Source organism: Sparus aurata, chromosome 12 (assembly GCF_900880675.1).
Source record: "Sparus aurata chromosome 12, fSpaAur1.1, whole genome shotgun sequence".
NCBI lineage: Eukaryota > Metazoa > Chordata > Actinopteri > Spariformes > Sparidae > Sparus > Sparus aurata.
Window position 1 is genome coordinate 1421599 of NC_044198.1, and position 14182 is coordinate 1435780.

General features: G+C 40.7%; 1 protein-coding gene across 1 annotated transcript in view; it reads right to left on the reverse strand.

Annotated features, from left to right (window-relative positions):
• dcc (DCC netrin 1 receptor) overlaps nucleotides 1-14182 on the reverse strand; it is a 474778-nt gene that overhangs the window by 359195 nt on the left and 101401 nt on the right. Inside the window, exon 2 of the mRNA XM_030434685.1 lies at nucleotides 12997-13359. Coding sequence (XP_030290545.1) covers nucleotides 12997-13359 — 363 coding nt within the window. The remainder of the gene's footprint in view (nucleotides 1-12996; nucleotides 13360-14182) is intronic.

The following is a 14182-nucleotide window of genomic DNA, read 5'->3' on the forward strand; positions in this document are numbered from 1 at the left end:
TAATAATTGCTATCAATACATATCCATTTTTTGTTGCTGTGTTTGATGAAACCTTTTTAGGTATATGCTGTATGTTTTTTATCAGCTGTTCTTTATAGTCATTTTAGAACACCATAGGGTTTTTTTTAGGCATTATGCTTGATGTTGTGCTTACCAAAGCCCCTAAGCTGTTCCAAAACCACTGTAAACCATAGCCTCTTGGGGCTTATGCTTTCTTTTGTCGATCGTTCTTTGACTCACGCCTCAACTGTGCCATACTACACTGTAGTGCGCTGTACTGGACCGTACAGAATGAGCTCAACTGAGCTCAAGTGAAGCATTGTCATGCTTACTGCACAGCACTGAATTGCACTGAACTATACTGTTTAAACTAAACTGAACAGTACTTAATAGTACTGCACTGAGCTTGAATTATAATATACTGAATGATATTCACTGAATGTACTATTAGGTACATCGCTCTATCTACAAAAAGTACTGCTGTCAGTACTGATAGTACTTCTGCATCAGTAACCAAAGACACACAGGAGCATTAGAGGGAAAGAAGATCAGGGACGTGATGCACAGCAGGCATTGATGTGAGACGGAAAGAGTAACTGCACTAGGACTGATGAAAGTCAGACAGAAGGACAGAAGGACATGAGGACAGTGAGAGTGTGGGGAGGCAGTGCCGGCCTCCTGTATTCAGGACCCACACTGCTAACTGTCTGATCACATTCACTTCAACAACAAACAGCCTGTAGCCACATGAACACATGACCCTTCTGACTGCCAGCCTCATTCTGCTCTCACACTGAAAAACCTGCTTAGATTATCATCTGAAGCTCATGTGTGGCTCAGTTTTAATTTCAACATGGCTGTCAGGGCCTTTTGGTGATTAACTAAAATCTCCAGCAATGTCAGGAATTCATTAAAGTTTATTCTCCTCTCTGTGTTGATGTTTTTTATGACATTTTTAGTTGAGTTTATATAGTCACAAAATCAAAAAAGACAAGACAAGTCACGTGCTCCACCACTGATTACACAAACACACAAAATGATGCCATCCAAGAGGACATTATTGTGGCTCAACATACCTAGCTACTACCTAAAAACAGATCATTTTATAATCGTATAAAAAAGTACATGAATAAAATCTCAAATTGATACTTGTAATCAGATTAAATAAACATTAAGAAATTGTGCAATGTCTTAAATTGTGAGTGTGATGCTGTAGGTAACTTTCAATCCCTGCTTCGAGTCTTTATGCTAAACTCGGTTAAACCCATCCATTCAAAAACATAACAAAAATAAACCATTTCCAAAAGAATAGAGAAGAATCCATATAGGTCGACTGTGGAAGCAGCTTAATGTAACCCATCATTACGTTTCTTGTTAGGCTGAAACCTCCAGTGATCATAATATATAATATGTGTAATGTATATAATTGTTTTGTGATATGACACTATATGTCATCTTACATTTTTGATGCTGTTGGTTTTATATAGTATGAATGTTGTCTTGTTCTGGTTTTAAGTTGGCATCAGTGATGTAATTTTCTAAACTTAAAGTCATCCCTATAATATTATTGTAATATTGACATTGGAAACATTGAGATATTAATTTAGCTCCCTGGTCCTTGCATTTATGAAGTGCTATTAAGGAGATTTCAACATATTGAGGTATATATTGTTTTGGAGGTGAGCGTGGTTGGGGCACGGCTGCAGGGGAGAGAGAGAGGTGGAGAGTGCTCAGGAGAGCAGAGCTAGGTGGGTGATTAACAGAGCTGGCACCCAGTTACTAATCACTCACTCCCTTTAAATGCAGCAGCAGCTGGACCTCAGATGGCAGAGAGATGAGAGATGCACTGGAGAGCAGCCTGAGAGCAGGGGAGCAGTACAGGAGCAGGAGAAAAGGAGGAGAAGACGAGACGCACAAGCCGTATTCGGCCCCAGGCTGCATGATTGCATGGTGGGGTGGAGAAATAAAAGAACCCTAAACCCCAATACTGTGTGTGTGTGTGTGTGTGTGGTTTGTGCATTAAGAACTCACAGTAGCCTGGAAGAGGGTTACAATTGTGTATCATGGTATAGCCTAAAAACGTTCCAATTTTATTTTAAGGCCATATCATCCAGCCCTATTAGCCACATCGAGCCAGGGAGGTTACACTTCATGGCTGGTGTCTCAGCCTCTAAGCCACAGCACAATACAGAATCAAACCTTGGTTCTAAAGAAAAACTATATACATATGAATATGTTTTCTTCTGATGTAGAATGTTTAAGTTCTAGAAAACTGATGTTTCATAAGCATGTGTTTAATTTAATGCATTTAAAATGACATTTCCAATCAGAAACAAAATAAATTAAACTGCAGTTTGCTTTCTGCAGTTGGGTAGCTCATTTCCCTTGCAGTTTGTGATTCTGTTATTTTGTTTTCATGCTGGATAGAATGGTTATCTGCCTCCTTTGTTTTACCTTCACACAGCCACAGCTGGGTAACTTTAACTCTGAGACAAACACCAATTTTCTATTTCTGTGACATTAGAAATGATCAATTTGACTCTTGAATTGTAGAGTCACTGCTGGATGCAGACTTTTGCGTCCTCATGGTGGCAAGGACTTGAGCCACTGTGACATCACACAGATCGGAGGTGAAGGGAATGCTGATGTGAATTTGAATTGTGTGTCTTATGTAAGTTCTGCTGCTGTCTGTTCCAATGTGGATCACACTTCTGCCTGCAGCTGTATACATACACACACATAAACATAAAACATATTCCCCTGTTTTTGTCACTTTGATACTAACCCTTACCCTATTTCGTTTGAAGTCCTGGACACTCAACATTTTAATATAATTCATAAATCTTAAAAACAAATATTTGAGGTGTATCATTAAACAAAGTGGAAGTGTTATGGTTTCTCAGAATGATGGTGTATGAACATATTTCCTAATGGGATTACTGTAGTACACAACATCTTTATTGTGTACAAACATGAAGGATGACCAATTTGTGTAACAAAAACTCCTTAGGCTGGCACAATTTCTTCCGAGAAAATTTGTCAACGTGAAAACTTAGATGTACAATATATAATTTTTGATTCTAGCAGTCTCTCTATCAAAACATAACATAAAGCATTTGTCAAATGTTATGTGGGAAGGGCTGGGCGGAGTGCTGGGGCAGGACCCACTGCTCACCTACTTAAAGTCAACCAGCTCTGGAGGAATAAACACCCAGAGTCACATCAGATTCTGCTTTGATATGGAACCCTTTACTTATAGGAGGAGAGCCCAGAGATTACTTTTAACTTTTGGTATCAATAAGTGGATGTTCACTTTCACTTATCAACCGACTGCAGCAGTGATCCACAGAGGTGAACTCCATTGTCAGAGGACAAACATACTATACTTTATGAAGTTAACGTTACAGAGAAGAGAGGGGTAAAGAAGACAGAAAACCAGAGTCTCTGATGAGTGCTGAGTTATGTTTCACTTTTATTAGGGCCAGAGCACTGACCTGTGCGAGGACCTATTGGAATTGCTAGGATTAATCTTATTTTCATTCTGCACTTTAAGCCCAGCTTTGGAGGCCTGAACACACCCCAAAACTCAAACAACTTGGAATATACGTCACATCTGTTGAAAAATTGTATAATTCAACTTCATTGGGTGTGGGTGTGGCGCTGCTACATTAACCCATTTCCATGTCTCGTACTTTAACATAGTCCTTCTACAGATTTAACAGGACAGACTTCACATTCAGTCAGTATCATTCTCAGACCTTAAGGATGAAAACTTATCAATAACGTTTGCCTCATCATACCTAGTAGTCATGACAGTGTGGTCCATTTCGATGCTTTGCCGTAAAGCAGGAAGTCATTATAACTTCAACTTTCCCATCTCCACCAAATTCCTCACACATATACAGGGCGTCACACTGAATATGTCTGTGCATCAATACTGTGTCATAGCCATACCAACACCCACTGGACACAGGAAATCAGACAAACATCATCTGATTTACCTGACATTTACTGCTTGTTTTCTACAAATCATACACTATACGTTGACATGCAAGTAACAGGTGAGAGTGCCTTCCGACAGTGCCCACAGCCCGACATGCATGGAGTGAGGGCCCGTTCATCGCTGCTTGCGGCTTTAATTAATGTTATGTTTAGTCTTGTACATGACTTCCTTTAGTCACTCCCCTGACTCTATATCAGAAGTTATAGTGACAGGAGACCAAATAAAATGTAGTTTGATTTGGTTTTCCCTGGTTTTGAACTCTGTTGGAAACATTTGGGATGACGAAGAATACAACTCAACAAAATATATGACAAGGTTCTTGTCGTGTCTAACAACTACTTACTATAATGTTGTTGACTAAGAACAAGAAGGCGGATTTGTAACCCTTTGCTATCAAAGGGTCTTTGTGTATCAACGTAGCATCAGGTTTCTTCTTCATAGGAGCTGATTAGAGAACATGCTGTATACATTTGGAGTGGACTGCTTCATGAAATCAAAATGGTTTAGTGGAGAGTGTACAGTGGATTTTCAATCAGACAGGAGATTCTGATCACACAGAATGAAAAATACCAAGATGAAGGAAAGCAGCACAGCATGTAAAGTCAGAGAGGAAGAGAAATGGGTCAAATCATCAAGATGGGAGTTTGAGGAGGAGAAGAAAGGAAGGAATAAAGAATTAAAGCAAAGGAGTGACGAGAAGAAAAAGAGGCATATTGAAACCTGAAATCAACATGCATTCACTTCATCTTCCTGTTTTAGGATTCAAACCAGCAAACTACATACTTTATTTGCTCCTATTCAAATGCTTTGATTTTACTTGCCCCTGACCAACCTTATTGTTGAATGCTTAGCTCAAAATGACCAGCTAAAACTATAAATATGGATGCGGCGATCAGATATTTAGAATTGGTATTGGCCCAAAATCACTGGATCGGATATCTGAGGGGAGAAGTGTATAATCTGATCTCAATTATTAGCCTTCGCCTGTAGGAGTCTGGGGGATAATTGGCCGTTTTTGACCACTTTTTTTTTTCATTTTGACACACTGTAGTAACACAATGGACCTAAAATCACAAAGAAATTAGATTTTTTTTACTGTGAAAACCACAAACATGTTTAACAAGCCAATTTTATTACTTAGAATGCAAATACAAATTGTTGTTGTCAAAATTGTGCATATGTTTTTGAAATTTACAAAGTTATACAGATTGCATTCCATTCATTTTCAACAAGAGCGTATTGGCGCTTTAAAGAGAAGACGCTTCAACCGAGTACTGCGCTATTTTAGATATGCATGCGCACAGCCTGCGCAACCTTTATCCACACGACACAATCGCAGTCACACAAAAAGTTGAAAGATAATCTCTTTCCTCCAGTTTCCTTGAATGCACAAGTAATCACAATGACTAAAGTCTTGCATGAGAAACATCGACATCAAAGCAGCCGACTGCCGTATCAGCGCAATGCTGTTCCAAACGAGCAATACAAGCATCTGTACTGACCGGACCTCCAGATGTTTGTCAGTGCCCACAAACTTGTCCTTCCTTTCAGGATCACGATGATGTGGCTGCGTCCCAAGATGTCAAAGAAGCTCCAAGTCTCCAGATGAGTTCTGGTTTTTACTTTTATAGCGACTATCCTGCCCTCCTGTAGTCACTTGGCATGTGAGTGGGAGACTGTTTTTACACGCTCAACAAACAATTTTCCATGCGTTTGTCCATGTTGGGGTGAGGTTCCCATTTATTAGACAAAAAGTATTATAACAAAACTTGACTGAACTAACGCAAAAATTAAACTAATAAAGTGATGCTGGAATACAAAAGAGTGAGCTGGTCGAGCAAGAGGTAAAAAAGAAAGCTCATTAAATCTCAACTAATGTTCACCCAAAGCCATAAGGGAGACTCCAATGTCAACTGGAAGAAGATTATTTGGTCTGATGAGACCAAAATGGAGCTTTTTAGCTATTAGACTAGACGCTATGGTTTTCCGACACCACAAACACACACTCCCCACTGAGAAGCATGGTGGTGGCAGCATCATGCAGTGGGGATGCTTATTAGCAGCAGCCCCTGCAAGACTTGTAAAGGTAGAGGGTAAAATGAGCGCAGCAAAATATAGAGAAATCCTGGAGGACATCCTGAAGCAGTCTGCAACTACTACTAGCCAAAGCTACACAGAAATGGTTTAAGACAACGAGGTGAAAGTTCTGGAGTGGCCCAATCAAAGCCCAGACCTCAGTCCAATAGGGAACTGGCTGGACTTGAAAAGGGCTGTTCATACCCGAACCCTGTTCAACCTGACAGAGCTTAAGCAGTTTTGCAAAGAAGAATGGAGTGAAATTGCAGTGTCCAGATGTGCAGGCCTGATTAAGATCTATACACACACACACAAGATTCAGTGATGTGATTGAGGCAAAAGATTCATCTAATTAATACTGACTTTAAGGGGCAAATACTTATGCAATCATTTATTTTACATGACACATATATTCATTAATTTGTGGAAATCTGTTTTCACTTTGGCATTCCTTTTTTGGAATTTTTTTTTCAATATATTTTTTGTTTATTGTCCATGATTCCATTTCTAAAACGCAGTGGAAAGGAGAAAACATATCTATATATGTTAATTGAGATAATGCGATATCAATATCTGCTCTTATCGTAAGTGCGATGAACTTCATCTATGGAGCAGCAAAATTATTTGTGAGCCCCTGCAGACAAGACTAGGAAACCTGTTTAATTCACTGAGTAGCACACCTTACCTTCCCTTCAATAAATCGCAATTATATTGTGACTTCAACCAGTAGGCTTTTAATGTGAAATTAAACAGGAAGTAGACTATCATACAACTGCCAGTATAATAGCTCTGTGCCACCGCAACAGCTCAGTGCCCCATCAACAGCTCGATGCCACCGCAACAGCTCCATGCCACCACTGAAATGGATGAAACAAGGTGTAACAAGTGGTGTGATCAGTAAGTATTTAGTATTCTCTTGAAATATACAATAGCGTAATGCCATGACAGTTTGATGCATTGTGTAGCCATTTATTTATTTACTGAATCTGTCGGCTTTCTTGTTTGTAGGTCGCTAGCTGAACACAGGTGTAGCATAAATTAGCATTTGCTAGAGTTAACAGTCAGCTAATTAAGACAGTTATCAAAGTTTTTGAGTACCAGGGTAGATTGACATGAAATTAACCAATTGCTTCTTAAATAATTGCTTATTTCTTCCATCAAATCATTGCAGATGACCACAGCCATATAGGATGTTCCTCCTGTTACAGGCTCCCGCCGTGCTCTCATGAAAGAGACAGAGATAACTGACACTTCCTGTCCACAAGACACTTATCAACAGGTACGTTTATAGTTGATGTTAACTTCTGGAGTCTCATTGAGTCTTCTTTTAATGCTGTTGTTATCTGTTAAGGAAGTAAATGCAACAAGCAGGGTCATTATGAGCGAATCTATTGTGAATCAGGCCAGCAAAACAGTTTAATCAAATGCACCCATAAGGCAGATGCTTTAGGGATATTTAAGATGGATCTGAACTGTAATATAAATTTTCCTTGGGCCACAATATAGCTCGAAGCTCAAAGTCCCCACATTGCACTTTAACTCTAGTGTACAAGTATTATCTGCGTGAGTTTTCTGATGACCTGGAGACAACTGGTCCCAATAAACGATGACAACGTTGTATGTGAAATGTCCCCACTAAGCATCTTGTTTTCAAGATGTGTGACGACACACAATAGCTAATTGTAGGAAGAAATGCAGTAGAATTGTAGAATTATAATGACTTACAATGTCACTTGTGCTTACAGACTGGAAAGGATGTGCCACGGCTGAGACGGACAACAAGCATGATATTAAGTTATCAATTAATTGACTGGGACATTGTAGAATTTTTCCATAATCTGTCATGAAGTACTTGATTTACTGGGAATGTGTTTTGTATAAAGAAAATATATCTAAGTGGCTGCATTTATTTCTTTTCAAGATGAAAGACACATGTCCAGATGACTCAGAACCATATGATACTACATCAGACAGTGAGGAAGAATATGTGCCAGATCCCAACTCGGATTCAGAAGACAGCGATGAAAGCCATGATCCCAAACAAAGAAAATGCTTACTTTATGATGTATCCAATGACCGCGCTTCAGAGAGTCCCACCATATGTGACACCACAACACCTGACTTGGACATTCTGTTTACAAGAAAAGTTCTGTGGTGACACGTGTGAATTTGTAAACTCAAACCTAGGTCAGTCAACCCAAAGCCTGGAAAGAATCGTGTTCAGGCTCTGTGTACAGAAACAGGTCCTGTGCCTTTGCATATGAGCAGGTAGTTATGGAAAGTTGTCAGTGCTATGAATCCTGGTCCTGTCAAAAAAATTGTAAAAAATGACCGCCAGGAGAAAAAACACTGCATTAAAGTATATCATTATCCTGTTTTTCACTTTCACATACACTATTTTGCCAAAGGTATTCACTCACACATCCAAATAATTGAAATCAGGTGTTCCAATCACTTCCATGGCCACAGGTGTATAAAAGGAAGCACCTAGGCATGCAGACTGTTTCTACAAACATCTGTGAAAGAATGGGTCACTCTCAGGAGCTCAGTGAATTCCAGCGTGGTACTGTGATAGGATGCCACCTGTGCAACAAGTCCAGTTGTGAAATTTCATTGCTCCTAAATATTCCACAGTCAACTGTCAGTGGTATTATAACAAAGTGGAAGCGATTGGGAACAACAGCAACTCAGCCACGAAGTGGTAGGCCACGCAAAATGACGGAGTGAGGTGAGAGGATGCTGAGGCGCATAGTGAGCAGAGGTCGCCAACTCTCTGTAGAGTCAATCGCTGCAGACCTCCAAACTTCATGTGGCCTTCAGATTAGCTCTAGAACAGTGTGTAGAGAACTTCATGGAATAGATTTCCATGGCCGAGCAGCTGCATCCAAGCCAAGTACAATGCAAAGTGTCATATGCAAAGGTGTAAAGCATGGCACCACTGGACTCTAGAACAGTGGAGACGCGTTCTCTGTAGTGACGAATCGTGCTTCTCCATCTGGCAATCTGATGGACGAGTCTGGGTTTGGCAGTTGCCAGGAGAACGGTACTTGTCTGACTGCATTATGCTAAGTGTGAAGTTTGGCGGAGGTTTTTCTGGAGCTGGGCTTGGCTCCTTAGTTCCAGTGAAAGGAACTCTGAATGCCTCAGCATACCAAGAGATGTTGGACAATTCAATGCTCCCAACTTTGTGGGAACAATTTGGGGATGGCCCCTTCCTGTTCCAACATGACTGTGCACCAGTGCAAAAAGCAAGGTCCATAAAGACATGGATGAGAGAATTTGGTGTGGATGAACTTGGGATGAATTAGAGTGGTGTCTGAGGGCCAGGCCTTCCCATCTAACATCTGTGTGTGACCTCACAAATGCGCTTCTGGAAATATGGTCAAAAATTCCGATTTACACACTCCTAAACCATGTGGAAAGCCTTCCCATAAGAGTTGAAGTTGTTATTGCTGCAAAGGTTGGAACGACATCATATTAAACCCTATGGATTAAGAATGGGATGTCATTTAAGTTTATATGCGAGTCAAGGCAGGTGACCAACAAGTTTTGGCAATTTAATGTATTAGTGTGATCATTTCATAGATAGTACTTACAATTTTACACTATAAGCCAAGCAACATAATGAAACATTATCCAACCCTTAAGACTCACCTTTAGTACTCCAAATCAATGGCATAGTGGTTCCTCATCTTTCTTTTCTTTTTCTAATATAAAATCTAATGTTGGGCATTCTGCATGAATCTAGGTGCTGCTAAACAAAATATAACCATATGTGGTTGTACTCCATGTTTGCAATAGTAAGGTATTTGGACACATCCCACAGCTTGTAGCTGACTTACTTAAAGGCGCAATGTGTAAGAATGTGGCCAAAAACGGTTACTACACTCAAATTCAAAATACTGCGGCGAGTCGTTTCCGCCTCCCCCTCCACCCCCTCTCCTCCAGACTCGAGGTTGCCAGAGCGGTTGGCGTATACTCCTTCAGCTTACTTTTCCTTCCTCAATAGAAAGGGTATCAGATGATGGCCCTCCAATACTTGACAGTGATGGAGTTGCCAAGATTTTTTTCCCCAGTCTGCGCCTCTTACTGGGGGTGGAGGTGCTCAGACCCATGTAGCTAAAGAGTTGAGCGTTTTATCATAAATGAGTGGCTCTAAGACACACAATTCTGTTCTCTCAGTAAAGATCAAGATGTATTATTATTTATGGTAATGTTAGCTGTTGACTAGGAATGGACATATCAGATGGAATAACGTTATGCATGATATCTGACAGTACTGTCCTTCATTTTTGCCTCCCCTTTTATAATGTTATATAGTTTATGGCAATATACATGCAAAGACCTAAAGAGGACTCAAATTTGGCTATGTATCAAATGTAAGATTTCGTATTGTCCAGCCGCTGCTGGCAAACGCGCCGACAGCGGCTGGACACCGAGTGGACAGCGGCTGGACACCGAGTGGACAGCGGCTGGACACCGAGTGGACAGCGGCTGGACACCGAGCGGACAGCGGCTGGACACCGAGCGGACAGCGGCTGGACAGCAGCATGCTGGAGACCGGATGCCCGTACCAGGACAGTGCTAATGCTGCTAGCATTAGCTGTGCTGCTGAAGTTTGTTTCTATGATCGAAATGAATAATGTTATTACTCAATAGTTCAAAGTATTCGAAATGTCAAGCTAGGATGCTAACTAAGTTAGCCAAGCTTAACTTACCTGTCTAGGAGAAGGGTAGCCAATTCTGCATCCGTTTTCAAATTCCTCTCAGCTTTCAACTGTCTCCACCGTTCAAATGCATCTCCTATATAGACCCTCGCTTTGCCTTGAATGTTATCTTGGCGTTTTTGTGATTCATAACGAGGTCTTTTAGATTTCGTTGCCTCCGCCATTTTTGCTCAGTTGTAACTGGCAAACTGTGGTTGCTCGGCAGCTGAGACTCTACTTACTGCAATGATTTGTAGACGGCGGTGGGTGGCGCCACATGCCAAAACATGATTTCAAAACATCAACATGATTTGCGGTCTGCAAAAGATTTTTTTTAATGTGAATATTTTGGCTGTACTGTTGTTGTTGGTGAGTTCAGTATGTTATATGAACATCATTCCTGAGTCTCTGTGACATATTAGGATGATTTTACGACCAGTTGCTTTAGATTTCTTACATATTGTACCTTTAATGATAAACCACAAAGGACATAACCTGACCAGAGTAATGTGACCCTTTACTTGTGTTATTTTGTGACGTCAGATACAGCACTGCAGGGTTCTGTGTCTTGCATCAGTTATGACATTTTGAGTTTTGGTGGTTACTGAGTCGTGGCTAAAGAGGCTAGAACAATGGTCAGCATCAACATCTATGCTTTCCAAAATTTGAACTGTAACAGATGTGCTACATATTCTTGGGATTTGACTTGATCAGACACTACATAATTCGCCATGTAATGTAAAAATTGGTCCCCATTAGTCACAAAAAATGTGTGAAGTATGCTAATTTATGCAAAATGTGGTCCCCTGTAAACGTGTTAACTGGTTCTTCTGGAAGTCCCCATAATGCATGGAGAAACTCTTAATTCATCATTTTAAATGTTTAAAGGCATGAATAGGCTCTGTTAGCATAGCAACTTTACCCATTTTTTGGACCTGAGGAACCTCCAGAAAGGGTGGTCCCCGCATGTGATAATTAATATGTGTTATAAAGAAGATGCTTGCTGTTCATGTCTAGTTTCTTGCTATTACTTTATTACTCAAAATCAATGAACACCGTCCAATTGTTTGGTATATGTAGTGTTTTTGATCCTGTTAAAATTGAAGGTCAGAAGAGGGGGAATTCAATTATTTAAAAAACATGAAAACATTTTTCCCAATCTGTGTCTAACTCATGATGTTAATTATATGATCCAATGTATACATTACATACATTTTCTTCTCCTACAAAGTTAACATGAACTTAAAATCCCTGATCCTGTCACACAGTCTGTTACTGCATAGCCTCCTGACTACCAGTAGTTCAAATTTGTCCTCTGTGGAGGACATTTCTAAACCTGAATATCTCCCACCCACTTTATACTACTAAATTAACTCTTTTTGCTATCTACAGAGGACATTTAGAGCTTTTCAATGATACCAAATGTGAAGGGGTGGGGCTTTGGTACCTTTCTCTTCCTCATTTAGGAATTCTAATTACCTTACAAAGATTGGGGAATTAAAAAAAAATGTGATTGGACAATATTTTTTTTCCTGGCAGTCAGGAGGATAGTGCAGCCAACATACTATTCGAGATGGTGATGCACTTCAGCCTTTGAGCTGCTGTGTCTGTTAACGTCCTCCATAAACCGTATTTATCTGAAGCTTCACTTCTCTTGCTTAATTACATCTGAGGTGAATGTCTTCGGTTCTCTTAAATAAGTACAGTAGAATAAATGGAGGAAGCTGAGCAATTGTAAGTGTGTGTGTGTGTGTGTGTGTGTGTGTGTGTGTGTGTGTGTGTGTGTGTGTGTGTGTGTGTGTGTAAAACTGTCAAGGACAGGTCAGGAACAGGTCATAGAATCATCAATCTGAGTGAGAGAATCTCCCCTCCTCTCTTCTCTTATCCTTCCCCTCTTCCCGCTCCCTTTGTTTCCTTCTTTCTTCTCATTGTTTTTGGAGACGATTTTAAGTCATCTTTTAGCATTATATAGCCAGGTGGAGGCAAACTGACCGAGGTCAGAAGAAGACCTAAATGTGAGCTGGTATCTGCATTTAAGAGACAAGGGCAAGTTTGTTTTGGCTTAATCATGCAGATAATTTAATACTTGTCTGAACATTGTCCTTACACCTGACAAATCTGTAAAACAGTACCCTATACTTCTACTAACTTATGTGCTTTTAGCAAAACATAAATTGTGTCACAATAAAATAGAGTAGAGCAGTCTCTTACCAGCCACAGTGACCTTGGCGGTCCGGCTAACAATGCTCCCCAGTCCTTCCAGTGTGGCGAGGCACTGATATTTGCCCTCGTCAGGCCGGTGGTGCCGTGAGTGCACAATGTTCTGCACTAGCAGCGAGCCGTTAGCCAGTTGCCATCGCCGCTCATCCACCACCGCACTCAGCAGCACGCCATCCTTACGCCATGTGATAGTGGGAGGCTCTGCCACTGCTTCTGACTGTGCTTGGCAATCGAGCTGCAGCACACCACCGCGCACAGTCACTGTGTCCTGAGGCTCCTGGGTGAAAGTAAAATCCACAAAACCTCCAAGAGTAGATGAGAGGGATGAGGGGGAAGATGAGGAGGTGTCTGAGGCTATAACAGGAGAAGAGAAAAGGGGACATTAGATAGAAGCAGAGAAACATGAGATCACCAACAGCATAGTTCTTCATCAGTGAAAATAAACTGTCAACAGAACTCCAACTACACACACAAGCTCAAAAGTGATCATCACAACATTACCAGGGCCCAAGACCCAGAGGCTGTGTCAGTACTGTGACTGTTGATTTGATTGTGAAGATAGTATATGACATTAAGCAAGATGATGAAGCCCTTAAAATGTGTCTGCATTGCCTGACTAAATGATAACAAATAGGAGCAGATTCATTGTGGGCCGACTGCTGACTTTAATTTAATTAGTATAGTGTAAGGTTTATTCTTGAGTAAATGACTAAATTTAGCCAGTTTTAGTTTCCACCCTCTGAATATCTGTCACACATGCTAAAATAAGAGGATCGGACATATATGCATCTATTTTGTCGCTACTTAGGCTTTACATGCCTGAAAGTATTGGTGAGGTAAGGTGTCTGCGTCTGAATCCAAAGGACAAAACCCACCCAAGCCACAGTCTGTTCACCCTGCTGCCATCTGGCAAAAAATACAGAGTTGTCCTCTGCCATACCACCAAACTACAGAGCAGCTCCTTAGTTCAGGCTGTGCAAACTGTGCAAACGTTCATGATTAAATTATCTTGCGTAAAACCAGTTATCTCTGTCAGAACTAGAAGAGCAACCAAAACAACAGACAATCTACAGGTAAATGTTCAAAACTACACATAGGGAGAGCGAAGAGGAGTTTCAGAATTAAAAAGCAGAGGTTGGTTTGTGCAGTCTGATTCAGACCATCAGGGGGCCTGTGG